Source organism: Rana temporaria, chromosome 1 (genome assembly GCF_905171775.1).
Source record: "Rana temporaria chromosome 1, aRanTem1.1, whole genome shotgun sequence".
NCBI classification, from domain to species: domain Eukaryota; kingdom Metazoa; phylum Chordata; class Amphibia; order Anura; family Ranidae; genus Rana; species Rana temporaria.
The window spans coordinates 205,763,853-205,784,455 of record NC_053489.1 but is presented as its reverse complement, the minus strand read 5'-3'; the positions used below and the strand labels follow the sequence as shown (position 1 = coordinate 205,784,455).

At 42.1% G+C, this 20,603-nt stretch overlaps 1 protein-coding gene across 4 annotated transcripts in view; it reads right to left on the bottom strand.

Annotated features, from left to right (window-relative positions):
* Positions 1–20,603, bottom strand: part of ARVCF (ARVCF delta catenin family member) — a 422,733-nt gene that overhangs the window by 90,876 nt on the left and 311,254 nt on the right. For all 4 annotated transcript variants that reach the window (XM_040347904.1, XM_040347914.1, XM_040347907.1 and 1 more), the window contains one exon: positions 410–527. In XM_040347904.1, coding sequence (XP_040203838.1) covers positions 410–527 — 118 coding nt within the window. The remainder of the gene's footprint in view (positions 1–409; positions 528–20,603) is intronic.

Genomic DNA, 20,603 nt, shown 5'->3' with positions numbered 1-20,603 from the left:
AGGTAGAGCAAAGAAAAAGATTTAAATACTCCTTTTCTTTCCTTCACTCCTCCACCACTCCATTCAGCTAAAAGGGAAAAAGAAAATACCCAGTATGGAGGAGAATACGATTTACTCTATTTGACAGCACTGGAGCCATCACTAAGGAAGAGCATTGCTACACTGGGAGAGTCCAGAGCCCCGTGTAAGCTAAAATTTGTAAAACTCGTTGCTTACACAGGGTGGTTTCTCCTGCTTGTGTCACCTGAATGGAGTAGTGGTGAAGCGAAGAAAAGGCAAGTGAAGGAATTAAAGTGAGAAACACTGTATAGCTACCAGGAAAACAGCAGTAACAACTTAAAATATGCCTTACTTTCCCTTTCCAACTCTTTCGTATAATGTACCATCAATACCAGGTGAAATATCTCACCTTGTTGTCTGTGTCCTTTTTACTAACAGCAGATTGTAACGCATGTAGTAAAGCGTCCACCAGCCCATCGCACTCCCGCAGCCTCCTACGAGCTTCTGCGCCATCTGAACTCACATTCCTAGTAAACAAGGGAGAGAAATGGTAAAATGAGTGCTCATATTCTCTTTGTTATACATTTAATTAGTATAAAAAGTATCATGTAAAACCATTACTTTCTCTGCAGCAATGAAAAGGACCATCATCATTATTTGATAGGCTAGTAATATGATTTTTTATTATTTATGACATGAGTTTAGAACTAGGTTTGACCTTACTGTTGCTGTGCTAAAAACAGGCCTGAAAACTCGGAGTGACAATGACCTACCCTTTCATCCCAAGCCGAGAATAAACATCTTAGTTACACACAGCGAACAGCATTCATGCGGTTACGATATTTCTGTACAAATGGTGTTATGATTAACAGTTATTAGTAAAAGAAACAAAAAAAACACAACACACACAAAAAAGTAAAGTCTCTTATCAAGTACACTCAGATCAACAGTTTAAACTGACACTGGGAGATACAAGTACAATACCAACTATTGTGAAGATTTAAGACAATTAGGCAGTCGAATATTAAACTATAGCAGACATCTTATGTCCACCTTGACGACTGCCTATTTTTTTAATACAAAAAAAAAAGGGAAATAGCAAACAGAACAAAAGGATAAATATACATTACAAAATGGTTTTACCAAAAAGGCATAGTCCATCGTTGGCCATAAATGTAATAAATCCACCCAACAAAAAAATGTGCACCTAACATCAGGGGTGCCCAACCGCTGGCCCGTGGGCCACATGTGGCCTGTAGAGCCCTCTGATGTGGTCCATAAACTCATGCTTGAGGATGGCAGGTTGGCAAGCCCAGATCGCTGGTTCCCAACCTGTCATCCCAGAGCATTAGTGTTGAGAATGAAGCTGGCGGTGGCAGAAGTATGTGGCTGCAGTAGAGAGCAGAGCCAATGCTTCCTGTATAGCACCGTCTCCTGTCATAGGCGGAGAGATACCAAATGCACTCTGCCTTAGACAGCAACAGCCGGCGATGCCTGCAGGTTGATTCCTGAAGTGAAGATTGTGTTGAGAAGTCCGTTTTTATTTTTGTTAAATAGAAATCGCATAGCAATGGGCATCTTTGATCTAATTCTGCACTGGTTACACTGGGCTGCTTTCAAACATATGCGCCACCTCCTGATCGGCTTCTGATGTGAATAATCACAGCAGAAGCTGCATGTGCCCCCACCCACTGTAATATCCACAGACATCTCCCCCACTGAAATATCCACAGACATCTCCCCCCACTGAAATATCCACAGACATCTCCCCCCACTGAAATATCCACAGACATCTCCCCCCACTGAAATATCCACAGACATCTCCCCCCACTGTCATATCCACAGACATCTCCCCCCACTGTCATATCCACAGACATCTCCCCCCACTGTCATATCCACAGACATCTCCCCCCACTGTCATATCCACAGACATCTCCCCCCACTGTCATATCCACAGACATCTCCCCCCACTGTCATATCCACAGACATCTCCCCCCACTGTCATATCCACAGACATCTCCCCCCACTGTCATATCCACAGACATCTCCCCCCACTGTCATATCCACAGACATCTCCCCCCACTGTCATATCCACAGACATCTCCCCCCCACTGTCATATCCACAGACATCTCCCCCCACTGTCATATCCACAGACATCTCCCCCCACTGTCATATCCACAGACATCTCCCCCCACTGTCATATCCACAGACATCTCCCCCCACTGTCATATCCACAGACATCTCCCCCCACTGTCATATCCACAGACATCTCCCCCCACTGTCATATCCACAGACATCTCCCCCCACTGTCATATCCACAGACATCTCCCCCCACTGTCATATCCACAGACATCTCCCCCCACTGTCATATCCACAGACATCTCCCCAACTGTAATATCCACAGACATCTCCCCAACTGTAATATCCACAGACATCTCCCCACTGTAAAGGAAGATTAGTGCTTGTCTTAGTCTCACCAGAGAAGCCGGCCGAACACGAGCAGGGTGATGTCAGCACGGGGGTCTAGGCACACCTAGGCCGCCGCCAGGGGGACCAAGATGGCCGCTGCTCCGGGAGCTAGGCCGAAGCCACGGCATTTCCTATGGCCGAGGCAGCAGTGGAGCTCCGCGGATCACATGGTGTGCCGATCTGCATATAGTGACCCGTTCGAATCACGGATTATTTACGATCCGTTGCACCAATAGTACCAATCAAAAGAATATTGATCGATCAAAAAGATTAACGATTAATCAAGGAATTAATCTTTATTTCCACAGCCCCAATATATTATACACACACACACACACACACACACACACACACACACGTGATTCTGCACAGAACAGCCGTCCAGTAGCAGTAAATCGGCTACAGAGCGGTCAGTGAGTGGATATACACTATATGCCTCAAGGGCGGGCCCCCCCACATGTGCAATGTTTTTTTCAAATCTAGTGATTCACCAATGGGGATATATAAATGACAGCCAATAGGATGCTGATGGTCATCCAACCTGAAAGATGAGCAATGCTAGATCTTAAGGAAAGTCTGGTAAGTAAGGGGAACAGCACTGGGGATAAGGTGCGCATTTGCCCACCATTGTATATCCGTAGTTAAAAAAATTAAGAATAAAACAGTCTGAAAGCTGAGCGAAAGCTATCTAACTAGGGGTGGGAGTGATACAGACAGAGGAAGGGCACTTTGACTGAGGGAGGGGGAAGAAGACTGGAAAAGGAGAAGTACCCGGGAGCACGATTACTGGATGGGGAAACATTTGTGATAGGAGCGGTTATCTTCATTCCTAACTCAATAAATCAGTTGCTTTATTTACACTTCTACAGGACTGCCAAGAGTGGCACCTGTACATGCATAAACAACCCTATGCTCCAGACCTGCACCGAGCCAAGCAATGGAGGGTGGCACGTGGCTGCGGACTGCATGTCTGGCACCAGAGCAATAAACTGTAATTGTTATTTTAACTGTGTTCATTATTTCTCTCAGGATAATTTCGGTATCAGTATGCTCAATTTACATACATAAATATTACATGAAATAGTTCTCAATGCAAGGCTTAATTTTTATCATGAATCAGTAATACTTCTCATGGAAGATTTTAGCTCCAGCCAGTGCAAAGAATCTCAGAATTAACAGCGATCATTTTAAAATGTGAGATTATACTACCCGTCCTTAGATTCAGGTTTAACCTGATGAACCAGACAGTAACAACCTTCCTGTCCTATGGATATCACCACTACTTTATCTATTGAGGAACAACATTATCATCTAAGGAAAAGAAGTGGCTTGGGACTACAGAACACCTCCCCAGAACATAAAGAGAGGGTACTATAGTGCTTGGAACTGATCTGGGAAATGCTGATAACTCGGTTTGGAATTTCAGTCCTATACAGGCAGAGAAGAGGCTGCAAGTTTACCCAATTTATGGTAGATTAACAGGTATTTTCCTGCAGCATTTTTTAAAGAGACAAAACATGGAGAAATATGCATGTATAGGAAAGATGTACTGAATGTTTTTTTTCTCCTACATTTTTTGTCCACTTTAAAAAGAAGAAGAAGCAAAAACGTTAGCTATACATTTTTTAAACTAACTTTAAAAGGCCTGTTTATACTTGTGTTGCCGCATGGATCGCTCTTCATAGGACTGGGGTGGATGGACAGTAGGATGAGCTTAGGTGTGCGAGTACAAGTCAAAGCCGACAGCCAATCATTGGCAGCACAGGTAATTCAGGCCCTGCAGCCAAACATATGCAGGGAGGTTATATGTGTTTGGGTGTGGGGCATGCCTCCGTTGCCTACAAGTTGCTGGCTTTGACAGTTTCCTTGACTCAAGTAGGTGGTTTGAACTTAAGTCTGAAGACACCTGATCTCATGCCTAATGGACCGTGTAAAAATGCAGGTAGTGCAGCAGGGAAAGGGTCCCAGAACAGGTGTGAAACCAATTGCAGACAGGAGGGTGTTCACAAAGAGTCATTGCTCCTATGTACTGCAAGAGCAGCTAGAAGGCCGACATGTGGGGAGAACATGTCCAGGACAACATAGACAGACCGCTGTGTTTGAGCCAAGGAGCAGTTTGTATGTAAGCAGACAACAGGCGCAGTCTGGTGACCAATGTAATCATTTCAGTGGGGAGGCAGCCCTGTCCCAAGAAGAAATGGACAAAGGCATGCAAAAAAAAAAAAAAAAAGTTTGTGTTAGGCCAAACCTCCTCTGCAAGAACAGAACACGGTGTTAAAGTGGTTGTAAAGGTACAATTTATTTTCCTAAATAGCTTCCTTTACCTTAGGGCAGTCCTCCTTAACTTACCTCATCTTTCCATTTTGCTTTTAAATGTCCTTATTTCTTCTACGAAATCCTCACTTCCTGTTCTGGCTAACTCCACACAGTAATGCGCGGCTTTCTCCCTGGTGTGGAGTGTTGTGTTCGCCCCCTCCCTTGGACTACAGGAGAGACAGGACCCTCTCTACGTTGCAGATAGAGAAAGAAGTTGCGTGTTAGTGGGCGTCCTGGCTCTCCGGTAGTCCAAGGGAGGGGGCGAGCACAACACTCGGTGGGAGGGATTCCCCTGTCAGCACTGTCTGTGGTGCAGGAAAGAAATTCTCTCCATCTATGGCTGGCTACTTTGACAAGTGCATTATTAAAAATTGGGCAAAAACAAAGAAAAAACACACACACACACACACACACACATTCTGCTGCGTTGACCAAATCCTTGGAAAATACTGATAAAATACATGGTACTGAAGACCATGCATGAGGTATGCTCTACCAAGCCTTAGAAGCCTAAATCAAAATGGCTATGAGAAATGTTTGACCCAATAGTGGATACAGTGATCGCCTGCTAAATCAGACATACAACATGCATGGGCCAAAGCACCAAGTGAGATATTTCTATGGAAGAGAACGGCTCAGATAGTTGCCTTTCCAATGCCTTGAACGCACAATCCCTTTTCAATGGTCCCAATAATAGGTGGAACTCATTCATCCACTATGCAAGGTCTTACATTACACCATATACACATCTTGTAAAGCATTAGGCTGTGTGTAACTAGGTTACATCTCCTCTCTTAGAAACACTGCATAATTTATACATGCAAGAAGTTCAACATACACAACAGCAAATTAAAGACAGCGGCGGCTTTCTCCAGAACGGATGAGGAATAAAACGTTCAGAAAACAAGGCCTTGTTCTCCTACTCCTAATTCACCACAGATCACAGATGTCATTTTATCTTCAAGTCACATGGTCTTTGCAGATCTATAAAAATGAAACGGTGGACTCGTCTGATGATGCAATAAAAAATTCCTGCATAAAAGTGATACCAATAGTGGCCATTCAGAAGATCGGAGATGTTTTTTCTTCATCCAAATTACAGTAGTAAACCCAAAAACACAAATGTAATGCAGTATATTGTAACTTGCTAATCTTTAAATGTGGCAGCGGCTTTAGTTTTCTTTTTAGGCCCCCCCCCTTTTCTCACTGGTGATCCGTCCAGTAACACTTCCTGTCTCAAGCTGGCTGCACACTGATCCAAATTTCGATCAGTGTGTGGACTCTCCTGCTTGTCCCTTCATAGTTTCTGTTGATTAGTGGCTTCAGCCAATCAACTGCAGCCACTGATCAGGTGTCCCGGTGGGCGATTCCTCCATCCGCCTCATTTGTGTGGATACAAGAATTATTTTCAGCCTACTAGCTAAACATTAAAAAAAAATACATGCCCATCGTTAGGGTGTTTCCTTAAGAATGGAGGAGCAACATTTACACCTTTAGACAGCAGCACTGTATCTGGGGGAGAAGGGAGTGTTCCATGCACTCGGCTAAAGCCGGCCACAAATGTATTGCATTTTAAACTGTTCAGCAGAGACCGGCCAACTTCATTCATACTCAAAATAAGTCAATTGTTTGATAGAATTCTGTGAAAGGGACATGTTGGAAAATATTTCTGGATCAGTGGCGGTGCGCCATCAGGAAACAATGACCAAGTGTGGGGTGTGGGTGGAGCAGAGTGGGGTTATTGCTCCATTTACTTTCCTTGTGTGGATATAGGAATCTGTCAGGTCCCCCCCCCCCCCCTCAACAAGACAGTGTAGGAACAGCCTAACAAATTAAAACCAAACGCCACCTAATGCCGCGTACATACGAGTGGTTTTTAGATTGGTCGTGAAAACCGGTCGTGTGTATGCTCCACAGCAGTTTTTGCGACGAAAAAACTGCCCGCAAAAAAATTAGAACCTGCTCTATTTTTTCTCGAAAACTTCTTGTGTGTATGCTTTTCCAAAAAGGGGAAAAAAACGTGCATGCTCAGAAATAAGCAAAAGCGTCCCAAAGGGTGGCGCCATTTGAATGGAACTTCCCCTTTATAGTGCAGTCGTACATGTTGTACATCACTGCGCTTTGCTCGAGTGTTTTTTCCATGAAAGTGTGAATGCAAGGCAGGCTTGAGACGAATCATGTCGAGAAAAACTTGTTTTGCATGACAGGAAAAACTGTCGTGTGTACGCGGCATAACACTTTATAAGCAGTTTCAGATTTTTTCTCTTTTTACAAAAAAAATTCAATAAAAAAAAAAAACCTTAGTCAAAGGTAGTAACTCCACTTTTGTTGAAAAAAAAAAAAAAAACATTCCACTCTGGGTGAATTATTAACAAACTTTGTTGCAGATTTCTACCTTGTTTTATTCTGAAGAAATCCCTGTGTGTTTGTCTGTGTCTATGTGAATCTGTATGGGAGTGGTTTCACAATTATTAATCAGCTGCTGCACCTGCAAGGCTTTAATGAGGACATTTGCAGGGTCTGCATCCCTTTATAAGCGATTTCCTATTGGGAGTATCTAACCAAAATTTTTTGTTGCAGAGGATGCCCGATATCTGACTTGTATCTTAGCAAATGAGCCAATTAAGCAGGAAATTATGTTTCTGTGGGGCATTCTGTACAAATTCGGTGTACAAAACGCCTCCGGGTAGCCACATTGCATTTTACAGAAAATTACAGTGGCTGTAGATTGAAAAGGAAAGGTCATTTTCAACAAATCGGTTATATTTTTGTTTTAGTGGGATAGGCACAATACTGTAAATATTTTATATATTATATACTGTATTTATTGGCGTATAACACTCACTTTTTTACCCTGAAAATAGAGGGTTAACTGTGCCTGCGTGTTATACGCAGGGGGCCGTGGAAAGTTTTATTCATGAAACTTCCCTCTTAAAGTTAGGGTGCGTGTTATACGCCTGTGCGTGTGTGTTATACGCCGATAAATATGGTACATTGCTTTATTGTATTACCAATACAAACATGTAGAGCTGCAAATCCTTTGTACCACAATTGTATGATTTTCATATGTTGTTTTAAATTTTTTTTTTAGGTTTATACAATAAAACTTTGATCATTTTGATTGTGTTAAGTAGAATAATTTCTGCACCTTAAAACTCCCATCCCTATATATTCTTTTGTATAATGACTTTACCATTGGGGAGGTGATGCATTTTAAAAAGTCCCTATCCTTAGATGAAAATTTACTGTTATATTTATCCTATTACCAGTTCCTTGTGTTTTAGTAGATTTGATTGGACTATTTTCTTGTGGGAAAAAAAAAAAGAAGATTTGACTGGACTATTGTCATGCATTTAGTCAGATTCTCTTTGTCATAGTTAACAATGCTCAGGCCCCATTCATACCTCAGTGTTATGTAGCTTAAAGCTCTAAAACGCTGGAGGAGAAACAATCAATCATTCTCTATAGAGATGGTTCACATCTCCCTTACAAGTCGCCTGAAGAGCAAAAGTTCTGAAGCTTTTTTTGTAGTTTGAATTAGGCAGATTTGAGCATTTTTGGCACATTTTTATTCCCAAAATTGCATGGAACTGTATGATTTGCGCATTTTGTTGCATGTTTTTGCGTGGTTTTCTGCTCAAATAAAAAAAAAAAAAATGTAAAAATAAATGTAAAAACACATGCAACTAAAAATCATCATAAATAAAATGAATATGCAATATAAAATTAACCATTAACCTTAAAAATTTAATAAATAGTAAACACCCAGAATTGATTAATGTATTTATTTTGTGTTAAGTGTTTAGTTGTTAATTTTTTTTTTAAGGGTTAGGGTTTATTCATTTATTATTACTTTGTATTAACCTATTGAATTTATTATTTGTGATTTTTTTATTTGTGGATTTTACAATAAAATAATAATAATCATATTATTAGTAGTATTACCATCCTAACAAAAAATACATTAAAATAACCCTAACCCCCTAATCCTAACCTCAACTCCTAATTCTAAGGCCCCATGCACACAAGACGCAGATGCAAACTCATCTAAACACACGTTTTCAAACGCAAAAAAACGCGTTTAAAACGCCAGTTTTTGCCACAAAGTTTTTGCCACGCGTTTTACCGCGTTTGCGTTTATAAGCGTTTGGTTAAGAAACATCATAAGACCCTCCCTAAGCTCAAAAAACAGTATTATTTAACCATTTCAGCCATTTTGTGAGACCAGAGTGAGTAGCAGCTGAGAGAGCAGCAGTGTACGTGTATTTAGTGTGTCACTTGCCACAAGCTGCGGATTGTCCACTTGCCACTTCACCTGCCTCAAGTTGGGAATTGTCCACTTGCCACGTCATCTGCCACGTCACCTGGCCACGCCACCTGCCACAAGTTGTGGATTGTCCACTTGCCGTGTCACCTGGCCACGTCACCTGGCCACAAGTTGTGGATTGTCCACTGGCCACGTCACCTGCCACAAGTTGTGGATTGTCCACTTGCCGTGTCACCTGGCCACATCACCTGCCACAAGTTGTGGATTGTCCACTGGCCACGTCACCTGCCACAAGTTGTGGATTGTCCACTGGCCACAAGTTGTGGATTGTCCACAATGCAATGCAAGCAATTACATTTTTTTATGTTTTTTTATGGTTTTTCATCATTTGCCATCATTTTTGAGATTTCTAATGTAAAAAAATAGGTCACCTTTAAAAACGCCTAAAAACAAAATCGCGGCAAAACGCCGGTACCGCGTTTTGCCGCGTTTTGCGTCTAAAACGCGATTAGGTTAAGAAACATCATAAGACCCTCCCTAAGCTAAAAAAAACTGTATTATTTAACCATTTCAGCCATTTTGTGAGACCAGAGTGAGTAGCAGCTGAGAGAGCAGCAGTGTACTTGTATTTAGCGTGTCACTTGCCACGTCATCTGCCACAAGTTGTGGATTGTCCACTGGCCACGTCACCTGCCACAAGTTGTGGATTGTCCACTGGCCACGTCACCTGCCACATGTTGTGGATTGTCCACTGGCCACAAGTTGTGGATTGTCCACAATGCAATGCAAGCAATTACATTTTTTTATGTTTTTTTTTTATGTTTTTTTATCATTTGCCATAATGTTTGAGATTTCTAATGTAAAAAAATAGGTCACCTTTAAAAACGCCTAAAAACGAAATCGTGGCAAAACGCCGGTACCGCGTTTTGCGTCTAAAACGCGAAAACTTTTGCGTCTGAACCCATTTTTTTGCTTCTGAAAAAACAAGCATAAACGAGCATAAACGCAACTGCCGAAAAACACAGAAAAACGTGACTGTGTGCATGGACACCTAGGATAACATTGAATGTGTTCAGGGGCAGTTGAAAAAGCTGTCCAAATGCCTCTGAACTCATGTTTACCAGCGTCTCGTGTGCATGGGGCCTAACCCCAACCTTAACTAAAACCCCTTACCCTAAAGGAAAAAATAAATAAAAATAAAAGCTAATGGAAAAGATAAAGCAACAAATGATACAGATGATCGTTTTCTCTTTTTATAAAGCGCAAAAAAGCTGTATAAACACACCAAAATTGTGAGAGAAAAAAAAAAAAACGCAAGACAAAAGTTGAAAGACATTATGCTCAGGTGTGAATGCAGCCTCACTGCCCCCATTACTGTGATTCAATGATTGTGTAGGAATTTACATTTCCACGGCATAGCTGAATAATAACGATTTCGTCTGAATCAAGAATAAATCTTGGCGCCATGAGGCCTTCCTCTAAAATTGCTGCTGACAAGTGGAGGAAATGCTTAATGAAAACTAAAAATCCACCCCTGGTCAGAATCTGCATTGAGAAATACCACACAGACTGTCGCATTGCTTGCTTCTTCAAGGAGTTAGTCAGACCCAACAGGTCCCGGGAAACAAAAGCCTGGCAAGTCTGGCAAGGATGTTTTCCACCATCTTGCTGTTCCTGCAGCTAACAGATGGCGACAGTACAAAACTGAAAAGAAAGAAGACCATACATAGCCATGTTTAACTACTTCAATACTGGGCACTTTCACCCACCTTCCTGCTCAGGCCAATTTTCAACTTTCAGGGCTGTCGCACTTTGAATGACAATTGCGCAGTCTAGCAACACTGTACCCAAATTACATTTTTTTCATCACTTTCTTCACACAAGTAGAGATTTTTTTGGTGGTATTTAACCACCACTGGGTTTTATTTTAGCGTTTCCTTAGTTTCTGTCAGCAAATGTTTTAAATACTGTAAGTAATTTTTCTCCTACACTGATGTTCATTGATGAGGCAGCACTGATGGGCACCGATATGCAGCACTGATAAGGAGGACTGATGGGCACTAATATTATAATTATTATACAAGATTTATATAGCGCCAACAGTTTACGCAGCGCTTTAAAATGCATAGGGGAGACAACACAAATACAGTACAGTTCAATACAGAAGGTACAGGAGGGCCCTGCTCGTAGAGTTTACATTCTAAAGGGAGGGGGTGGTGGTACAAAAGGTAATAACGGTGGGAATGATTTGATGGGGGTGGCTCAGGGACAGTTGTTAGGTGGGTGTGGGGGTAGGCTCCTCTGAATAAATGAATTTTAATATGTGGCACTAATGGGCGGGCACTGATGGGCCCAGACTGGCATCACTGATGGGCACTGTTGGGGGCCCCATTACTGTGTTTTTTATTTTGTTTTTTTTATTTTTTGTGGTTGAACTGGATGGACTTGTGTCTTTTTTCAACCTGACTAACTATGTAACTATGTAATCAGGGCACTGATAATCAGTGCCCTGATTACAATGGGGCCCCAACAGTGCCCATCAGTGATGCCAGTCTGTGCCCATCAGTGAACATCGGTGTAGGAGAAAAATTAATTATTTAAAACATTTGCTGACAGAAGGCACCGATTATCAGTGCCCTGATTAAGTTTACACGATTTTCCTGTGAAAGCATGTTTTTGCCGACACACACCCACACATTTTAACTTGGGAGCAGCAGCTGTGTTGTCACTATATGGGCTACCATGTTCATCATCTATGGTCCCACTGTATGAAGGAAGGTAGCCACCAATCATATGCTAACTTTTGGGGTTCTGGAACATGCTGTAAAAAAAACATCTAACAACCGACTAGTTGCTAAAGGCAATAGAGCCATTTTTTTCCTTGCCCCATTTTATTAAGGAACACGGTGTATGGCACCTAGATCACAGAAAATGATTTAATACATTTAAAACCACTAAAATATATGGTTTATATAAAAAAAAAAATGAGGCCAATGTCATTGAACTACAGTATAATGACCGTCCAAGCAGATCTTACAATAGTCCAAGCCACCAAAAGGGCAATCGTATGCAGAAAAGTGGTTTGGATACATTTGGTATCATTAGAACAAGCTAAATTCGGCTACAAGACCACAGGGTGCAAGCTTTGGATTTTTTGTTTTACATGATCACAGATTTACGATCCACACATTTCTCTTTAACTCCATAATCGGACTTCTTTATGCTAAATGTTTGTGTGACTAAAGCAGTATTAGCAGAGAAGATTTTGACCAGCATTCAGCTGGCATCTGACACTTTGGCTCCATAAAATGACAAATTCCTTCTCCCAAGGCCACCTTGATAGGAAAAGAATAGAAAAGTCACCCAAATAAAATGTTATGCAGATTGCAGGGCTGATAAGGCATGAATGTAATGCATTGTGAAAGCTCCAATTCCCAGCCACTTTCTTTGAGAGACAAACTCTCCATTAATCATGATTATTAGGAGAGGCAGAGCACTGACTCATTCTCACACACACGGCTTTTCTTCTGCTATTCTGGAGACAGAGAATGAATACAACGTAATGGGAAGACAATGGATCATACTAGACCACGTATCACAAGACAATGCATAGTGAGTCGGGGGGCAGCAATTTACAATATGCAGCAATTCAATCATTGTTTGTCCACAGGTTAAGAGATTGTTACTTCCTAAAGCCTCGTACACACTACCAGTTTTTTTTTTTTTTATCGTACATTGATTTGCCCTGCTGTGCTATTGCGTTCTCTCAGGGGGAATGCCCCTGGTGTTAACCGCTTCCCTGCCAGTGTCATTTATACAGTGATCAGTGCATATTTTTTAGCTCTGATCACTGGTCCCAAAAAAGTGTCAAAAGTGTCCGCCGCAATGTCGCAGTCTTGCTAAAAATCCCTGATCACCGTCATTACTAGTAAAAAAAAAAAAGCAAAGCTTCACCTCATTTAGTATCTTCCAATCATGTGCAAGCAAAAATGCTGTTCATTTTCCTTGCACGTGATTGGGTATTCTTTGCGAAGCAATGCTTTTCCTCATTTTCTAAGCTCTAGAGCAACTGAACAGTATACTTGCCTTTAGTAAATCAACCCCAATGTACAAAGACAGTGAAGTTGGTAGTGAAACACACACACACACACACAGGTTGATCTGGATAAACTGGTGGCTATTGAACCTTACCAACTACAGTATATAACTAGATTTGTTAGCGAGACTGTCATGGACGCAACATGCGCTGAATGTTTTATAATGACTTTATGGCAAACATAAGAGAGCGGTCTAAAATGTATACACATTTACAAAACTGAAATGAAACTGACCAATACTCATAGGTTCACTTTAAAGTGGATGTAAACCCACTCTCATATGTTCTAAACTACTGCCATAGTGCTGATCTATAATGATATAGATGCCTCCTGCATGTATCCTCACCTGTCAAATGTCTCCCCTCTGGTTTCCGGGACGGTGGTGTGAGCATGGAGGAGTGAACGCACGCTAGTGAGGAGAGCTCTGAGTCCGTGGTGCGTTGAAGCAGGAGATCGACGGTTCCGGGACCCCTCTACCCCCTCTACCCCCATCGAAAGTCTGCGGTGAGCAGGGGGGGAGAGTGCAGCACCTGAACGACGGTTCCGATACCCCCATACCCCCATCGAAAGTCGGCGGTGAGCGGGTGGAGAGCGCAGTACCTGACAGAGGCTCCAGACAGCTGATGTCGCGGCGGGGAAAGAGCCAAGGAAGACGCGTAGGAGGTGTTCAAGCCCCCTGCCACTCATACATCACACGCTACATGACGGTGAGGAGGGGGGCTGAGCAGCAGGAGGAAGCCGTCGGAAGCAGGGCTCTGAGGAGGGAATCAATATCTGAAAGTCCCCTCAAAGCTGCAGCTGTAACTGCGATTCAGAATACACTTGTATCTGTATCTGTCTCAGACTTGCCGGTGATAAAAGGTCAACAGTTGATTGCTGGTGAGGAGTTGGTAACTGCTTCAGACCCAGTCCTTAGTTCAGCTACCCCGGTGGTCAAAGCGGTGAACAACACAGTTGATTTACGCTACATAGGTGAGACTGAGAGACCCCCAGCGGAGGGGTGGACGGAGGTGGCCTCAGAAGCAACAGCGTGGAATAAAGGTACTTTTGAAACACCTATACTGTTACGGTCTGCTTTGCTGGAAATAGCTGACAATATAGCGGGGGATATGAATAAGGGGTCTAGAGAGTATACAAAGACACCATCTATAGTAGCACTAATGTCTACAACCCCTATATCCCCTGCACCACCCCCACCTCTAAACCAGAGGGAGAAGGGTGCAACAAGTGGTGAAATATTAAGTTCTAAAGAGAGCGAGCATATATCAGAAGAAGTCATGCAGTCTAGCATACAGAATGTACAGAGTATGCCCGATACGGGGGATACATTTGAATCAGAGCTGATACCTGATATGCGCCAGTTAAGCAGGCTTATTCAGGCTCTCCCAACCAGAGACGATATCCAGAAAATGTTAACGTTAATGACGAGTACTTGGAAAGAAGAGTTGGAAGAAGTCCGGATAAAAGTGGGGGTGGGGGAGCAAAAAGTGGGCATATTAGAGGAGCAACAAGTGGTCGTGGACTTCAGATTGGGGGTACTAGAAGAAAAGTGTGAGAAACAGCAACAGCAGCTGGTCAGATTGCAGTTAAATGCTGAAGAGGCAGATAACAGAAGTAGAAGGAATAATGTGCGCATAAAAGGAATACCAGAAAGTTGTGAGGGGGCGGCGTTAAGGGAAGCTGCTTTGGCCATCTTTAATAAAATTCTAAAAAAAAGCTCAGGCTCCCCCCCCTGGAGCTAGACAGGGTCCATAAGGTCCCAACAACAAGGAATCCAGATCAGACTAACCCTCGTGATGTGTTATGTCGTATACATTTTTATAGAGAAAAAGAAGAAATTCTCAGGGAAGCATGGAAAGAAGGACCGGTGATCTGGGAGGGGGCGAATATACAAATATTTCCGGATTTATGTTGGCAAACTAAAGCTCGACGGCGCTTGTTAAGGCCCCTACTAGAACATATACGCGGTCAAGGAGCCATATACAGATGGGGGTTTCCGTTGGCCGTCAATGTGAAAAAAGAAGGAAAGAACTTTAATTTAAGAGAACCGTCCCAGCTCCCAGCGCTTTTTGAATTTTTGGGGTCAACACCAATAGCAGTCCCTAACTGGTTAGAGCTGCCAGTCACAGCTGAAAGAGAGCCTAGATAAACTGTGGTAAGGGAAGGTTAAAAGGGGTAAGACTGTAGAGGATATGGGGGAGTTCCCCACCCCAATTCTGAAGAGAAAGAGGAGATGGAGAGACTTATGGAAGATGACCCCTCCCAAGGGAAAGTGTATTTTTATGTGTTTTTTTCTCCCCTTTTTTCATTTTTTTTTTTTTTTTTGGCACTCTCTCTCTCTCTCTCTTTGTCTCTACCCGACCCAATTGGGTGGAGGCCTTCTGGAGAGTATTTTTTTTTTTGGTGATTCTTGAGGTTCATACCCATATCCGACTGTTTTTCTTGTTGAAGGTCATATTTTTTTTGTTTTTTCTTTTTCTGAGAACACTCGGACTTGGTTTGGGAGGGAAGGTACTATCCCCATGTGGGGAAGGCTATAAGTTAAGAGTGGAATATTTCTGAGTGACGGGGCTTTATTGTCCCGCTCATATGTGTATATATGTGTATAAATTTATAGATGCTCCCTTTGTTCCTCCTCCCTGAGGTGGGTCTATTATGGGCGAAATAGAACACTAGGGAAATGACAGAGGAAAGATCCAGAACATAGGTGGGCTAGTAGGCCAGCATCTCCAGCCACGCTCTTTTTTTTTTTTTTTTTTTTTTTTTTTTTGGGGGGGGTTAGGGGGGGGGTTCGTGAGGGGAGGGGCAGGGAGGGGGGGTGGTCTAAAAAAAAAAAAGGGGGGGGGGCGTTTTGAGGAGAACGGTTTTTTGGGGGGGGGGGGGGTTTCACTAAGTCACTATGTCACTAGAGCCCTAGATCCGTTTGATTTAAGGATCAGGGAAGGTATAATATAAGACACACTGAGTCTATAAATAGGGGGAGGGGATGGATGGGATGGGATGGGCAAAGGTATAAGGTGGTTCACTACTAGGGGAGACTAGGGATGTGGGGAAATTGAGAATTGAAGAAGGGGGGGGGGGGGGGTTTTCCTTTTTATTTTTTTTTTTTTTTGGGTGATAGATAAGAGGGTTAGGGGGGATTAGAGGAGTCACAATAAAAGGCTGACACATTCACATTTACACACTTTGAAACACTAAAGGCCAATAGGCCATGATACTTTTTTGGAATAGGACATAGAGGTGGGAGGGAGGGGCAAGGGTTAAGGGAAGATGGTATAGGGGTAGGTGGGGAGGGTAAGAGTGGGTGAGAGAGTGTTGGGGATAACAGGGGCCTAATAAGAAGACCTAATAGGAAAACGAAGGAAGAAGGAAGAGGCAAGGGTAAGGGAAAGGGGAATAGAACCTTCTTTTTTTTTTTTTTTTTTCTTTCCTCTCCCTCTTTTTTTTTTTCTCTTCCTTTCTTGGTGGAGACACAAGAGGGGGGGGCAGACATAAAGAGTTAAGATATTGGTTAGGAGGTTAGGAGAGAGAGAGTGGAGAGGGGGGAGTTCAGAATTACGTCAGTGATAACATGTTAATAGAGGTTTAAAAGGTGAAAGAGAAAGAGGACAAAAAAAAAGAAAGAAATTTTTACCTCTAAATGGTAGACAGTTAGACAGAGATTTATATGTCTAAAGGTGCTTATATAGTATATGTATACAACTGAATATGTCTAAGCGGTAAGGTCTTTATGAGGGGGGGGATATCTCATTTCCCGTGTGCTCGACTAGAATTGGGGGGTGGAGGGGACTGAAAGGGGTAACTCAGGGAAACGCACCCGGACTTATAATAGGGCGTGACTCTCCTCGGTGCTCACACACCTTAGCCCACTAAAGCGCCTCTCCTCCGTGTGGAGGGAAGTCGGAGACGCTTAAATTTTTTTTTTTTTTTTTTTTTTTTGTTCTCTTTTTTTTTTTTTTTTTTTTTTTTGTTTTTTTTTGTTTTGTGTTTTGTCCTCTCTGGGATCCTAGGGGATCAACCGGATTGAAGGACTAGAGAAAATATATATATTTTTTTTTTTTTTCTTCTTTTTCTTTTTTTTTTTTTTCTTTCCTCTCTCTCGTCTTTTCTCCCTCTCTCCTCTCTCGCCCGTCTTTTCTCCCTCTTTTGGGGGGGACTCCCCTATCTTTAGCCCTTTATCTCCTCATTGGGCACCTCTATTAGTTTCCCAAAGAGCCACGTGATTGAGATTCTAAAATGGCTAAGATCAATTTGATGTCTTATAATGTAAAAGGGTTAAATAACCCTGAGAAAAGATCTAAATTGTTAGCAGAATTATGGAGACTAAAGACACAGGTCGTCTTTCTCCAAGAGACTCATTTTAAGAAAAATAAAAACCCAAAACTGGGCAATCATAGATTTCCAATAGTCTATCAGAGTTCCTCATCGACAACAAAGACGAAGGGGGTGGCAATTATGCTATCAAAGACGATTATATGGAAAGAACTAAAGGTAATTCAGGATGAGGAAGGGCGTCTACTTATAGTAAAAGGATACCTAAACGACCAGAAAGTAACTCTGGTTAATGTCTATATGCCTAATGAAGGACAGATTGCAGCGTTGGAGAAATACATTAATGTGATTCAGTTGAATGCAGAAGGAAGAATCATATTGGCAGGGGATTTGAATATGGCCCTAGATCCTATCCTAGATACATCTAAGGGAGCATCACACCTATCATATAGCAAATTAAGTAAAGCAAAGAGTCTGCTACAGAAGATACAGGTGGTAGATAGTTGGAGGACTAGTCATACCCATGAGAGAGACTACACTTTTTTTTCAGCCAAACATAAAACATATTCCCGAATAGACTATATATTTGTATCACAGAATATTTTACAGAATATTGTGGAGGCCTCCATTGGATCATTTACAATTTCTGATCACTCACCGACAAATTGTAAACTGGAATGGGGAGAACCCGTAGCTCGCGAGTGGCACTGGAAAATCAACGAGTCCCTTCTGAAAGACCCAGAATATGAGGAAAAAATAGTTCAGGAAATGGAAGGGTTCTTTTCTGATAATGAGGTGGGAGAGGTGTCGCCCAGCTGTATTTGGGAAACGCATAAATGCTTTATGAGAGGGATTTTAATTTCAATGGGAACACAAAGGAAACGTAGGATAGGGAGACAGATAGAAACATTACTGGGAGAAATTCGTAAATTAGAAAATGTACATAAAAAAACGTTGGCAATTCAGATTGAGGAGAAGTTGAGGCAGACACGAGATGAACTAAATCTGTTACTAACAGACAATGCAAAAGCCTCTCTAAAAAGATGTAAACGTGCCTTCTATGAATATGGTAATAAGCCGAGTAGAATGTTAGCGAGGGCATTAAGAGAAACGAGGAACCAAAATCATATAGATGGCATCAAAACAACAGGAGATAGGATAGTGAAATCCTCACAAGAAATTGCAAAAGTATTTAAAAATTATTATACGAAATTATATCAACTAAAAGAAGAGAGGGACACAGGAAAGATGAGTAGGCAGGAGGAGAAGATAAAGGAATATATAGAGAAGGCGGGAATGCCGAAATTAGCAGAGGAAATTGGGAGAGATATGGAAGGGCCGATTACGGCTGAGGAATTCACAAATACTCTTAAATTGCTAAAAACAGGTAAAGCCCCCGGCCCCGACGGGTTTACCCTCTTTTACTATCGGACCTATGCAGAAAAACTGATGCCAAGATTTCTAAAAGCATACAACGCAATAAGAGAAGGACAGGGGATACCGGATGAAGCCCTTATGGCACATATAGCGGTTATACCCAAGGAGGGAAAAGATTTAACACTATGTTCCAATTATCGCCCTATATCGTTATTAAACTTTGACTTGAAGATCTTTACAAAAATTCTAGCAAATAGAATATTACCACATATCCCTGATTTGATACACCAAGATCAGGTGGGATTTACCCCAGGAAGGGAAGGCAGGGAAAATACGATGCGGGTGATTAACGCGATCCATCTCTCCCAGGTATCTAAGAAAACACTAGTTCTGGTATCCACCGACGCTGAAAAAGCGTTTGATAGGGTCGACTGGAAATTCTTAAAAGCAATTATAAAATATATCGGCTTGGGGGAGGGGATGCAAAGATGGGTTATGAGCCTATATTCACAGCCGAAAGCTAGAATAAAGATAAACGAGACTATGTCGGAACCCTTTGAGATACGGAATGGGACGCGGCAAGGCTGTCCCCTGTCACCAATTATTTTTATTTTGACACTTGAACCCTTTTTGAGGACGATAAGGTTGAATACCGATATCAGAGGTATCTGTGTAAAGGGAGGAGTATACAAGTTAGCTGCTTTTGCGGATGATTTGATGTTTTCTCTTACGGAACCTATTTTATCTCTTCCCCCATTGCTGGCTGAGATTGCTGAATACGGCGCGCTCTCAAATTTTAAAGTAAACTATGACAAGTCGGAGGCAATGGGGGTGGAGATGAATGTGGTACAACAACGACAATTAGCCGCCTCTTTTCCATTTAAATGGACAAATTCTCATATTGGATATCTGGGGACTAAAATCCCGAAGAAACTAAATAGAATCTTAGAGCTAAATTTAGCACCGTTGACAAGGCAAATAAAACGTGATTTACAGAAATGGGATAAGGAGGTTTTTACTTGGTTTGGCAGGGTCAATATTATAAAGATGAATGCAATGCCTAGGATATTATATCTATTACAGACACTCCCTACCAGTATACCTCAAGGGTTCCTGAAAGAGATTAGAATGAAGTTTGCGGGATTTATATGGGCAGGGAAACCAGCCAGAGTCAGAAGAGATATCTTAACTTTACCTAAAGAAAAAGGGGGCATAGGTTTTCCAGACCCACTCGCATACTATGAGGCTGTACATTTGTCAAGAGTCCTTGATTGGTGTGTTACTCCGAAGATCAAACCATGGATCCTCTTAGAACAGGCAATGATAGAAATACCGTTGGAAGGACTAATTTGGCTTTCTAAATCCATTCAACCACAATCAGCTAAAAAGCATCCAACAATAGGGACGACAATCAATGTGGTGAAAAAAGTATTTAGAAAATCAAATGATGAAACAGAAGCAAATCCTCTGACTCCGGTCCTGGGAAACCCGGCATTTATGCCAGGTGTAAACGACCCAGGGTTCGAGAATTTAAAAAGACAAGGCAAAACTAGATTGATTCACTTTCAGAAGGAAAATCGGGTAATGACATGGGAGGAAATTGAAAGTGAATTAGCAGAGGTTCTAGAACCATTCAGGCGAAGACAGCTAAGGGGTTTCCTGCGATCAATACAGAGCCAGACAACAGTGAGGACGAGTTTGTCGGAATTTGAGAAATTGTGTCTCAAGGGAGAGGCGGTGAGACATTCGTTATCAATATTTTACTCCCTGTTAAATGAACTTAAAGCTCCACAAGAAATAGGCT